The 13,188-nt window shown below is 44.5% G+C and overlaps 1 protein-coding gene across 1 annotated transcript in view; it reads right to left on the bottom strand.

Annotated features, from left to right (window-relative positions):
• Positions 1–548: 548 nt before the first annotated feature.
• The window catches only part of LOC135099945 (uncharacterized), a 34,711-nt gene continuing 22,071 nt past the window's right edge, over positions 549–13,188 (bottom strand). The window contains exons 2-5 of the mRNA XM_064002678.1: positions 6,874–7,224; positions 6,450–6,583; positions 5,596–5,833; positions 549–4,964 (exon numbers count right to left, since the gene is read on the bottom strand). Coding sequence (XP_063858748.1) covers positions 4,891–4,964; positions 5,596–5,833; positions 6,450–6,583; positions 6,874–7,224 — 797 coding nt within the window. The 3' untranslated portion in view covers positions 549–4,890. The remainder of the gene's footprint in view (positions 4,965–5,595; positions 5,834–6,449; positions 6,584–6,873; positions 7,225–13,188) is intronic.

Genomic DNA, 13,188 nt, shown 5'->3' with positions numbered 1-13,188 from the left:
CCCGGTAAATTTAATCATTACGTTTTTTTCTTAAATAAACTTGGCCGGTGGAAATGGTGTTGTGAGGAGCCTGTGAGAGCATCGGCACTCACTTTACGGGGCTGGTGCTCAGGTCCTCCCTTCCGATAACTATAAATGAGGGAAGGAATTTTCGTGGATGAGACGTCAGAGGCCATACAATCCTTGGTTTATTTCCCTCTTACGGCGGCGCCGAGCTGGCTTTCTGCCTAAAAATCCTACTTCTCCCTTTCATGATTGCTTTGCCTTTGCCTTTTCTTTACATTTTCCTGCTATGATATTAGTGGCTCATTCGTAATATGACTGAATGTTGGGCTGCTATGCTTCAATTAAGTTACGTTCACAATTGTTATACAGTATAAGGAATAATATAGTGTGTGTAGCTGTACTAACTTACTTACCTGAGGAAGTGGAGGCCATGGGAACCAGGCTATAGTGGAAGTCGTTCTTGCTCACCATTTTCTAACCCTATAATTCATGGCAGTTCATATTCAGTTCATGGAGGACAAGGAGGATGAGAAAACAATGCACATGTACAGCAATTTATTTACAGTCACAACAATGTTCGTAAACAAATATAGATATATACATATTTACATGTGATATCTTAAGCTGGCTTCCTACATAAGAACAATATAACATAAGGTAATGACTATGGCCAGTATGTATATATATTTTTCATATATTCGTGGTTATAGTAATTTTTGGTTTCGGCAACTCACTGAATTTTATATATGTATGCACACTCGTATATATACACATATAACTATCTATCCATTCATTGATCAGTGGACGTAAGAACCCTTGCAGTTCTTCACACACACAGACATGCGTACACTGGATGGTTGGCTAGGACTGGTGCTTCCCAACCTCCACCCTCCCCCTCCTCTCCTCTCCAGCCGGTGTACACGTGTACTCTGGGAGCACTACATGAATAAATTTGGAATTTGAGAGAGAGAAAAAAAAAAGTTTTACAAAATACACGCGTCCGAAACGGAATTAATCACAATTCAGTAACGTGACTGGTGGATGTGCCCAATCACTCCCACTCTCGCTTTGTTGACATTAACTTGTACCGTGATCTACTGTGTGATTTTCCTGGGAGCGAAAGACTATCTTGTTTATCATGCCTCATGCTTCAAAACAAGCTTCAAAAGAAATACATTTAATTAATAAACAATCCGGAATCTCTTAAGGCCAGAGCCAGTTATAATGCTGAGTTCCCGAGGAAATTCTGTGTAATTCGAATGTAATTTTTTTTTACTCTAACAATGGTATTAAATTACGCCAGTTACATATTACACAATTTTGTATTTTCTGTAAAAGCAAAGTACACATACGATGGGTTGGAGGCGCGAGGCAGGGAAATGGATAAAAAAAAAAGAAAGAAACAGAGCCAAAGAAAAAAAGAACGGTAAGGTTGCCTTGTCTGATTGCGTCCACAAAGCCGTTGTTATTGTTTGCCGCAGTAGTGTGGGAGACCCCAGGGAGGCGTCCCTCACTCGGGTTATGGCTCGCCATCCCCACACCCTGACAGGCCCGCCAGAATATAAGAGAGAAGCTACACTTTCACAGGGCAAGGGAAGTATTGATGCAGGAGACCATTTTCGTCTTGGTCTTTGTAATGCCAGGCCGCCTCACCACCCCAGTCGTGGTTTTAGTGCAGCCTCAGACCAACGCTTCATCCCGCTTCATATTCCCCTCAGGCTGAAGGGCTGGCAGGAATGGATCTGCCGCAATATTGACAGCTTAAGCCTTCGAACTTGACACAGAACAAAGGTAACTTCAATTAACTCCACTGGATACAGACAGTGAGGCAGGTAACTCCACACGAGACAGAGTTCACTTGAATATCTACCCCTGGATATTGGCACCTGGATACACCGCGTCTCCCTAACACCTGCTAGGTAACGCTTAGCGCTCTTCAGGATAAAAAAAGAAAGTGTTTGTATTGTAAGGTTAATATATATATATATATATATATATATATATATATATATATATATATATATATATATATATATATATATATATATATATATATATATATATATATATATATATATAGTGTATCCAAAGAAGGGGGAAAAAAATATAGACCATGAAACAAACTGAAAAGGAAACATGTAACGCCAGAAGAGGAAATAATGAGGATATGGAATGATGTACGCTGAGTATCTGGCAAAAAAAGCTCCATGTGTTGACAGAGATAAACTTTCAGAGCGATGGAAAACACTATCTCTGATAATCTAAGGGAATTAAACACTGAAAATTACATCAGGAAGTGTAATACCAGGAAGGACGTGCCGGAAGGTGACACACCAACAACACCCTGCCAGTCCTCTTCCCTTACCGGGGCACTGCAAGCTGACCCAAGCCGCGTGCGGTCTGAGTGACACTGCTCTAGCCACGTGTTTCCATTTTGTAGATTTATGAAATAAAGTCGTGTAAACAAAGTAATCTCTCCATCCACACAGATGTGGATGAAAAGAAAGATCAAAGGAAGAGATCTCTGACGACCCTGTCTGCACAGGACATTCTGCTGCTGACCGTACAGCACTTCCGCGGCCGAGGACTCAGGCAGATTTATATTCAGATTCTGTGCTTGGACTCCCGGGCTTCCTTTGAATAATCTGTTTCATGAGCTTTACTTTCGTGAATAATGATGATATACATAAGACGACAAATTATTGTTCACAATTCAAGGATACCTTAACTAATGTAGTATTTGTTATTGAATTTTTTTTTGAGAACAATAACAAAAAATCCAAAGCAGAACAATAACACTTTTCCATTAGCTTACAAGGCCACACAACCGAGCAATGATGGAAGCATTTACATATAAAGATTATGCATTGGCTCTTAATTTTATCTGGTAATCTTTGGTGTTATAAACCCTTCGTCTATTCTTACAACTTAAGACATTCCAAAGTATTACACTTACATTTTATCCTTCGTAAAATATAAATAAATAAAAAAAAGCATGTTGAATACAATTTCATTACGTGATTCTAAACTGTGAGCATCTAAAGGTAGAAAATAAATACAAGTTCTGACATGTTCTGATAGTGATGAATCTCTCTCTCTCTCTCTCTCTCTCTCTCTCTCTCTCTCTCTCTCTCTCTCTCTCTCTCTCTCTCTCTCTCTCTCTCTCTCTCACACACACACACACACACACACACACACACACACACACACACACGCGTTAAACGTGCACACGTTAAAGGTAATGGAGGTCCACGGGGCAATTCAATAAATACAAGTCAAATTCATCCGCGCAAGATCAAACGCGTCCCGGCAACATTCATGCTGGCACACTGGTGCTCAAAATGAAATAATCACGCATCACCACAAAGCCTCATTCATTCAAAGCTGATCTGCATCGGCTGTGAAAAAAAAGTACGGAATCTAGCACCCTCAACATGTTTCTGCGTTTATTTATTTTAACTAAACACAAAAGTGCTATTTCCAATTCCAGAATAGATTGCTGTTTTGAACGAAATCCACTGCAGCTCATTCATCATTTTCATACTCTCACCTGTGCTTCAAAATAAAAATTTTAAATACGAGTAAGCTTTTTTTCTCTTTTTGCGTACCTATTAATGTAACAAAATTGACATCACTAACAACTCCAGGATTCTAATAAATGGACCCGACATGACTTACTGTTGTTCCCGCGCAGCAGATGTACTGTGTTCCTGGTGTGTGTTGACACAACCTGCAATGCCATCCTGACCCTCCATCTTGTTAGGCCACACTCATCAGTCTTTCCTTTTCGTGAACTGCAGGATGACCCCGAGAGTGCGGGAAGCATGGTGGCGGCGTCCGGGTGCACGAACAGCCTACTAATGCCTTGAGGCGCCGCGGGATGGTCACTTAGAGCAGCCTTGTTAGTGGCTCTCCTCCTTACTCTGTTACCGTATTGTTACTGATTAATGGCTTACTGAATTAATGCACATGATAAAAGACGATCCCTTTTAAAGCATGATAACTAGTGATGCATTTTCCAATATATCTAAAACCCACAGAAATCTTGAAACAGTTCATTATTTTCAGAGCGTCCATTTGAAGAAGCAGGCGGCCCTCACAATCATGCCCCGCTGGCGCTGCCCGTCACTTCTCACCTGGCTGTCATGCTGGTAATATGTTTTGAGGCACGTTTTGTCCGCACACCCTCGCACCTTCACGGCTGCCGTAGGTGCGGCCCTCATGTCCACGCTCATTATTATGTTTTCCAGAACTCCACTACATATTTACATCACGCCACAGACTCGCAGATACCATGGGAACCGAAAGGTTGACTTCAGAGAGAATAAGGTAACCTATGGCGACAATACATTTATGCTAAAATTCCCAGCACAGAAGACACCTTCAGCACAGCGCATCTTCCATAGCGTCCCTGGGGTGTCTCATCTCGGCCACTGCGTCCTGAGGCACAAGTCTGTGAGTACGTACACGACCCCACCTCAACACCGGTGCTCCTGCTGCACTATAAGCCTGACTAGGGAGCGTTTCCACATTGCGACACAACACAGCGATCGATGTCTGTCTTCCTCTATATTGTGGAAATCACAGTATTCATCAGATCTGGATTTCATCATTTTCGGAAACACTTGAATTAGAAGCAGAGAGCAGATCAAATATCTCGTGCTCTGTCGCCTTGCCATACTAGAATTAAAGCGTTCTCGACACGCTGAGCAGACTTCACTCGTCGAGGAAACACGGTCGTCCTTCCTAAGCACGCGCAATATATTTCGGTGTGGACATAAATTAGTGTAGGAGAAGCTTCCATCCAACTAAAGCAACACACTCCCTTGGCGAACGATAGGATCCAGGGCTTCCCGGTGACTCTTCCTCTGGGCGTGGGAGTGTCTAGCGCAGCAGCAGCAGTAGGAGTAACACCAGCAAAAGAGGGGTGGCCGTGCTGGAGGTTGCCGCCAAACACCCTGAGAGATGTGAAAATAGACTCATGTAAACATTATCACGTGATTCCTCCCAACACTTTAAGGTAATGCAGTATTGTGTAAAGAAAATGCGAACAAAAGAACATGCACAAAACATTTACCCGAACAACTTAATCAAGAAGCGAACCACACACCTTGTGGACACCTTGCAGCACCTGAGCAACACTGACACACTTCTCCCCGGCACCTCCCATTAAGCGGCCCCATTACCCTAACAACCAACTCATGGCCCTTGTTGTTGGACGGACCAAACTTCCCTCTTGAGCACCATTACCCTAACAACCAACTCATGGCCCTTGTTGTTGGACGGACCAAACTTCCCTCTTGAGCACCTCCCTATGACTCTTGCACCACTTCTGCTATCACCGCCTTCACCCACTATTTGTTTATATTTTTCACACACACACACACACACACACACACACACACACACACACACACACACACACACACACACACAATGAGTGGTACAAAAATAACTAATAATATAAAAAAAACTGTCTTTGTATATGTTTACCTTCATTCCTCAACAGAGAGAATACACTAAATTCGATATCTAGCAAAAGTCGTGATTTTCTGACTTTTCAAGCTGCTACAGCCTCCGTATGCTTACCTGTGCCCGTGGCGGCGCGTCCCTCCATGATGGAAGCATGATAGGGCATGTCACTATACACAGACACCACACTGCTCTCCCAGTACTTGTTGAGAATGGAGGCGGTGCACTTGACTTCAGCTATGCCCCCTCGAAGTAGCCTCGGCCTCAAGGGGAACCGTAGACCCAGTATGGATGTCTCCAGGCCACTCTCAGGGTCTTCGTAAGTCGGGTACTGCATCACCCATGATGGATCGGCCTGCGGGGGAGATGAGAGGCGTCGGGTGAACTCTAAGGCACCTAAGAGTTGATGACTACACAGACGTGTGTGTGTGTGTGTGTGTGTGTGTGTGTGTGTGTGTGTGTCTGTGTGTGTGTGTGTGTGTGTGTGTGTGTGTGTGTGTGTGTGTGTGTGTGTGCGCGCGCGTGCGAGAACGTATTTTTCTTTCTAACTGCAGTAGTGAGCTGTGAAGTCTCGAGCAATCCCAGGCCCGGCGGGAGCCACTGACGCGCACCAGACTGGCTGCTTGGGGAATAAGCAATGGAAATGTAGTGTTGTGTTGGGTACAATGCCTCCCTTTAACTTAATTGCGAACAGAAATACTCCAGTGAGTTCATATTCGAAATGCAAATCAAGTAATACAGCTCTAATTTCAACGTTGTTCAGATTCCATCATACAAAATGGTGTATAGGGTAGTTTAAGAACCGCAGCACTCCTAGTATTGCAATGGACATATAATTAACTGTCATGTCCTAACATCATGGCAATGCTCCCCCTTTCTGGTGCACACTGATGATACAATGACATCAGGCAGGTGAGAAAGAAACCAGTCTCTGCCAATCCCTCTTCCTAGGCAACGCGGCGTTGCCTCACCTGCTCATCGTTGACATAGAAGGTGAGTGTGGCGGGCGGCAGCGAGCGAGGCGACGAGCAGTTCACGATCACGTCCTCGTGCATCTGGTAGCTGCCCTGCACCCCGGTGATCAGCGGCTTCTTGTCAGGCAGGTCTGGGGATGGAGGAAGAGGGAACAAAGTCAACGTAATTTCTCAATGCTCACCGATGCGTCATTTCAAGAACAATAGATCAGATGGTCTTTAATTTAGTTCTTAATTCTTAGGACAAATCCTAGTGTACCTTTATCGTAATTGGACCGCTCTACTAGAGGCGTGTGCTACTGACTGGAGGCCATGCCAAGTGAGTTAACCAGCTGAGCGGGTACATACAAGTCCCAATAAACCAACGGAGATTAAGATGCCGTTAAAAATAAACATAAATGCACTCATCCATAACACTTACCAACGACCTTCATCTCTGCCACACCTGACTCAGTGTGGAAGTGCGGGGCCTCTCCGGACACCTCGCAGCGGAACACACCGGCAGCCCCAAGCCTCACGTCGTGGATCTTGACTCGGCCGCGACTGGAGGCGTTTTTGTCCACCCGCAGTGGGTTGCCATCTACCGGGAAGGTCTTCACGGGGGGGCTCTCGGCAGGTGTCCAGCGGTAAAACTCGTCCAGTCCCAGGTACCACTTGAGGGCGTAAACACTCTGACCCTCTTCAACGAACTCACACACCAGCCAGCCGCCCTCCCCCACCACCACAGGGCTCGGCACGTCCACCTTGGTAATACGCAGGCCGCGGCTCAGATCTGCCAGGGACACAAAAACTGACATCAGACATGGGCGTTACTCAAGGGGAGGCGGGAGGCAGGAAGAAATGAAAGTAAATACTATTTTTTTTCTCTAAACCAGGAGTATCGCACAAGCTGGGATGAGAGGGAGGTAAGGTTGTGAAACAAAACAAATATTTCTTATGTAATAATTCAAAGGAAAAATAACATTAATATTTCCCTCAACATATATATGCGAATTGCACACACACACACACACACACACACACACACACACACACACACACACACACACACACACACACACACATCCTACAGAGCAACATAATCATACATATATATGTACACACACACACACACACACACACACATACATACACAAAAAAAAGAAATCGGATGCAGTCTCAGTGCTCAGAGAAAGCTTGAAAGGAAGCAGCCAATCAGCGGCAGGTGGGTCTTCCCTTGGGGGTAAAAGTGGGGCAATAATTTGGCGTCCATTACGGTGATTGGCTGCCTATATGAGGGCTGAGGGATGCGTGGGGTCACCGCCGTCCTGATTGGCCTCGTCTGATTACAGATTTGTTTGGTGCTACTGATCGAGAGAGAGAGAGAGAGAGAGAGAGAGAGAGAGAGAGAGAGAGAGAGAGAGAGAGAGAGAGAGAGAGAGAGAGAGAGAGAGAGAGAGAGAGAGAGAGAGAGAGAGAGAGAGAGAGAGAGAGAGAGAGAGAGAGAGAGAGAGAGAGAGAGAGAGAGAGAGAGAGAGAGAGAGAGAGAGAGAGAGAGAGAGAGAGAGAGAGAGAGAGAGAGAGAGAGAGAGAGAGAGAGAGAGAGAGAGAGAGAGAGAGAGAGAGAGAGAGAGAGAGAGAGAGAGAGAGAGAGAGAGAGAGAGAGAGAGAGAGAGAGAGAGAGAGAGAGAGAGAGAGAGAGAGAGAGAGAGAGAGAGAGAGAGAGAGAGAGAGAGAGAGAGAGAGAGAGAGAGAGAGAGAGAGAGAGAGAGAGAGAGAGAGAGAGAGAGAGAGATTAAGAATACATCTCTACTCCCTGCCAGTCAAGATAAAAATGTAACCCAAAAAAAGGACAAGGGATCAGATCTGGGAATCCCTTCCAGTAGATGTTTTACTCTCAGGAAGCGAGATTAACGCAAAAGATATTACTTGATTATTTTCGTTATTTATTTATTTATTTGAACACCATGAATGGAAGAAGACAAGTTGAGAGAGAGAGAGAGAGAGAGAGAGAGAGAGAGAGAGAGAGAGAGAGAGAGAGAGAGAGAGAGAGAGAGAGAGAGAGAGAGAGAGAGAGAGAGAGAGAGAGAGAGAGAGAGAGAGAGGACATCAACTTTAACATCAACATTCCAAAAATTCATTTATTCATATCAGCATTACCTTGTCCATGTATATTCCTTCGAATAATCTAAACTGTTACATTATTTATGAGCCACACGTCATCCACTGTGTGTTTCTTCTCCTTTTCCAACAGATTTTTAGTTCTCTTTGTTTCTCTTTTATGTTACAACTCCAGTCTTACTTTTCTCTTTGATTTTGTCTCCAAATGTCTCTTTCGAATACGTGTCACATCCGGATCCTCAGTTTACAGCGGCGTACTCTTATTTCAGTCCAGCACCGCATCCTCCCATCTGACACAATTTTAGTTCCTTTTGTTTCTCTTCTATAACCTAACTTTTTTTTTTCTCTCTCTCTTTCGCTCTCTTCCTGAAACGTCTCTTCTGAACACCGCGTCGCATCCACATCCTCAATTTACAGCAACCTACTCGTCTCTCACTCTAGCGCCACACATCCTTGCCTCTGACACTGAACACGTCACTCACTCCGCACTCTTTCCTCTCTGCCCTCCCGCTCCCCTCTCAGGTAACCTCGCGAGATAACGGAAAACTGCAGCACAAACATTGACAACCGCGATATCAGACTCTGTAAATATTCCCCGAAGTCTCTTTTTTCGTCCCTCATTCCGCTACGAGAGTGAATTCAGCGTGCAGGTCACGTTCACAAGACGATGAGGGTGAGCGGAGAGTGAGGGCTGAGGTGGCTGTATAAGGGTGACTCGATAGGGTGAGAATGGGTACAGGTGGCAATTGAGGGTGCGAGGAAAGGGTGAGTGAGGGCTTTGATGGTGTGAAGGTAAGTTGAAGGTGATTGGAGAGTAAGTTGAAGTGGTGATAGTAAAAAAAAAAAAAAAAAAGTGAAAGGTGGTAATAAGAATGAATTATGATTGAGATACTAGTAGGAGTGAGTGAAAAGAGTGAAAGTGGGTTGAGGTGGCGATGGATGTGAATAAAAAGAGTGATTCGAAGATTGAGGTAGCGGAGATGTGTGAGAACTGAAGCGGCACTGAGATTAAAAAAAAAAAAAAAGAGCGAGGATGGGGGAATGAATTTTGAAACTGGCAGAGTAGTAAGTGGGGAGCAGGGAACTTATAAGGACACACACGTGATAGGTAACTGACAGGTACGAAAAAAAATGAATGTAGCACGCCTGGCGCTTTAGTATATATATTGGATTACACAGGTAGATGACGTAATGAAAAATAACACAGTACCGGAATCGAGACAAGCGTTCTCTGGAGCAACTGAATACCAAAAACATGATGAAATTGTTAATGAAGCATACATACATATATTCATACATACATACACACGGAGGTACGGACGTAAATGAATTGTGAATATGGAGAGGCTGAACACAATAGCGCGTAAATACAAGACAACGCTGTGTTCATTAATGGTGTTGTGACTCACGAGACATGAGAGAGAGAGAGAGAGAGAGAGAGAGAGAGAGAGAGAGAGAGAGAGAGAGAGAGAGAGAGAGAGAGAGAGAGAGAGAGAGAGAGAGAGAGAGATTAAGACAAAGAAGATGGTGGTAAGCGTGAGGGGTGGGAGTGAAGACGAAGGAGGTGCCGCCGCTACACTCCTTCACTTTACACACACTAATTCGTTTTTGTTATGAAAATAATATCTAAAGTATTACCATTAAAATAAATCGTAGAAACAAATTTTCCTTACTGCCCCAGGGAGAGAGGGAGACAGGGAGGGAGAGGGGGAACAGGGGAAGGGAGGAAGGAGGAAATGCATTTAAAACTCGGCTGAAATTTCCCCCACGTTAAAAGTAAACCAACGTAACAACTGACCCAGTAAACTACATTAAAGCAAATTATGAACGTTCGCTTATTTTAGTTCCGACTTCATATATTTATTATTTTCCTTGCCGGCAACAGGAGGGTTGTATCCGCAAGGGAATTTTGGAGGAGGAGGAAAGAATGGGATGAAAAAGAAAGAAAAGATTAAAGCAAGTAAGGGTTTCCAAACAAAAGAAACATGACTTCACAGTAAGAAGAAAGTAAGAGTCAGCGTATTCAGACAACCGCCCTCCCTTGTTAACTTGATAAAGATATCCATATAACCTTTTTCGTTTTCTTCCAGTTTGAAAGCACATACAGATGACACCTCGTCCCTCTGCCTTGCTCTTCTCAGCGCCTTGCAAACAAAGACACTGAGATCTTCATATATAACGTCGTTTCCATTTTTTTCCAATGTGAAAGGGTATGCAGATCACATCCCGCCTTTTCGTGCCTTACAAAATACACACGTCGCCCACTATTATGTTCACAACCACCAGCGCGCCGCCACCTCCCCTCCCCCGTGGATGGCACGTGATGAGGCTGACAATGGGTAGCCGCGGCATTAACATCAACACGTAACACAAGTGGATTCGTTGCAACCTTGGACGCCGGTTTGAACACTTGATAACAATGGGGGTCTGTTTCCATAACATTGGGAATGGGTCCTCCTCCTTTGTATGTATGTTCTGTCTTAATTTACACTTGAAGTTCTTCTTTTCCTAGGTGGTTTGTTTCAGGTTGTAATTTTGAGCTTTTTTCTCTTCGCCTCATCCTTTCTCCTAGAGGAATTTAGCTCAAGGTAGCTTTGTCCTAGGAAATTTTCTTGTCCCAACGGGTTTTGTCAGAACTCCTTTTCCGACAAGCTAAGGTGAGGGCCAGGAAGGGACGGGAAGGTCGGGTTGGGATGGAAAGGGCAGGAGGACTAGAAACGCCTAGGAACGGAAGAGTTGGGAAGATCTGGAAGGGAAAGAAATGATGGGGGATGGACTAGGAAGGCCGGGTAAAGGGATGTAGGGTCAGGGGTGGAAGGACGGAGGGAGAGGGTGGAGAAGGACATTAGAAAGGCCGGGGAAGGGCTGGGAAGGTCGGGGGAGGGAGTAAAGATGAGCTGGGATGCAAACTAGCTAGCCTGGGTAAGGGATTTTAAGTTGCAACTACTCTTGGCGTAATGCGTGCAAGAGGCTTTTAGCACGTAGGAAACCCGACCTCGCCGCGCCCTCACTCTCGGCCAGCCCGGACACTGCCATTAGGTGCTGTGTCTGGCGCCGCTTTTTTTCACTTCCTTGTTCTCCTCTCCATGTTTCCTGTCCCAACAGTAGATCCCAGTGAGCCAGCAAATAGATTACTGCCGCTCCCTTCCTGCCGCCCTTCAGTCATCACATTATATTTACTGCTAATTAATTTTAATCACGTCTACCTTAATGATTTGAGAGTGAATATTAACTTAAATTTTCCCCATCTGTGTGTCTTTCGTTGTGTGTGTGTGTGTGTGTGTGTGTGTGTGTGTGTGTGTGTGTGTGTGTGTGTGTGTGTGTGTGTGTGTGTGTGGATATCTAGGATGTTTGCTTGTCTGAGTATGCATTTTTTTTTTTTTTTGGGTGAATCTATCTCTCTCTCTCTCTCTCTCTCTCTCTCTCTCTCTCTCTCTCTCTCTCTCTCTCTCTCTCTCTCTCTCCCACCAACCCACCCACCCGCTCTCTCTCTCTCTCTCTCTCTCTCTCTCTCTCTCTCTCTCTCTCTCTCTCTCTCTCTCTCTCCCCCAAAAAATACGTGGGGATGATTTGCATAAATAAATTCAGAGGGGGGCGCGTAACCCTCTCAGGAATATAATTTCCACCAAGGACTTTTATTTTCATTAGTGGATGCCGCTGCAGCTCTGCCTCCACCCAGAAATACCTCTTGCCTTGCATAAACAGGTCCTCCTCGATCACCCCGCACAATACTCTATAGTCTGCAGCCTCAGATAAAAGGACAGATAGACGTAATACAATACAGAATGTCATCCGCAGCACAGCAGGACTCGGCAACTTTCATGATGGGTGACAGGATAAAAAAGAGAGGCTTGGTGTGTGTGTGTGTGTGTGTGTGTGTGTGTGTGTGTGTGTGTGTGGGTGTGTGTGTGTGTGTGTGTGTGTGTGTGTGTGTGTGTAGTAGATTTCTGATGCTGTGGTCGGTTGTTCTTCACTCTCTGCCCCGGAAAACAAAGCCATTACACAAGACAGGCCTTCCTACTTAGTCATTTGCCGACGAATACAAGAAGGGTGACTCGACGGACGGCTGTGTGTGTGTGTGTGTGTGTGTGTGTGTGTGTGTGTGTGTGTGTGTGTGTGTGTGTGTGTGTGTGTGTGTGTGTGTGTGTGTGTGTGGGAGAGTGCTCTTACTCTGTGATTTCATGTATGTATGTGTATAATTTTTGCACTATATCACGTGGAAATATGCTAAACGTATTATGTTTTCTTTCTTATTGAGGAAAAAATGTGTGTGTGTGTGTGTGTGTGTGTGTGTGTGTGTGTGTGTGTGTGTGTGTGTGTGTGTGTGTGTGTGTGTGATATAATTTTTGAATAATGGTTCTACACTAGGAAATGTTTCGGTGTTAATGGAAAAGAAATGCGCATTTTTTTAATTATAATTTTTAGGCCAGAATGCTCATCTTGGATTTTGTTAAGCATTTTCTCTCTTCCATTCTATTTCCAGCAGTCACTGGTATAATATTCAGGACTCGGGGAATTGCACCCTCCTCACTCTACTAGAAAGACTATTTTCTGCTTGGATTTCCTCGGTAGATGTTAAACAAAAAAAAAAAAACGTATTCAACGAAGAACTTTTAGAATTTCCGTCAATATTACG

Source organism: Scylla paramamosain, chromosome 4, assembly GCF_035594125.1.
Source record: "Scylla paramamosain isolate STU-SP2022 chromosome 4, ASM3559412v1, whole genome shotgun sequence".
NCBI lineage: Eukaryota > Metazoa > Arthropoda > Malacostraca > Decapoda > Portunidae > Scylla > Scylla paramamosain.
The sequence above is the reverse complement of the archived record's forward strand: the minus strand, read 5'-3'. Positions and strand labels throughout refer to the sequence as shown.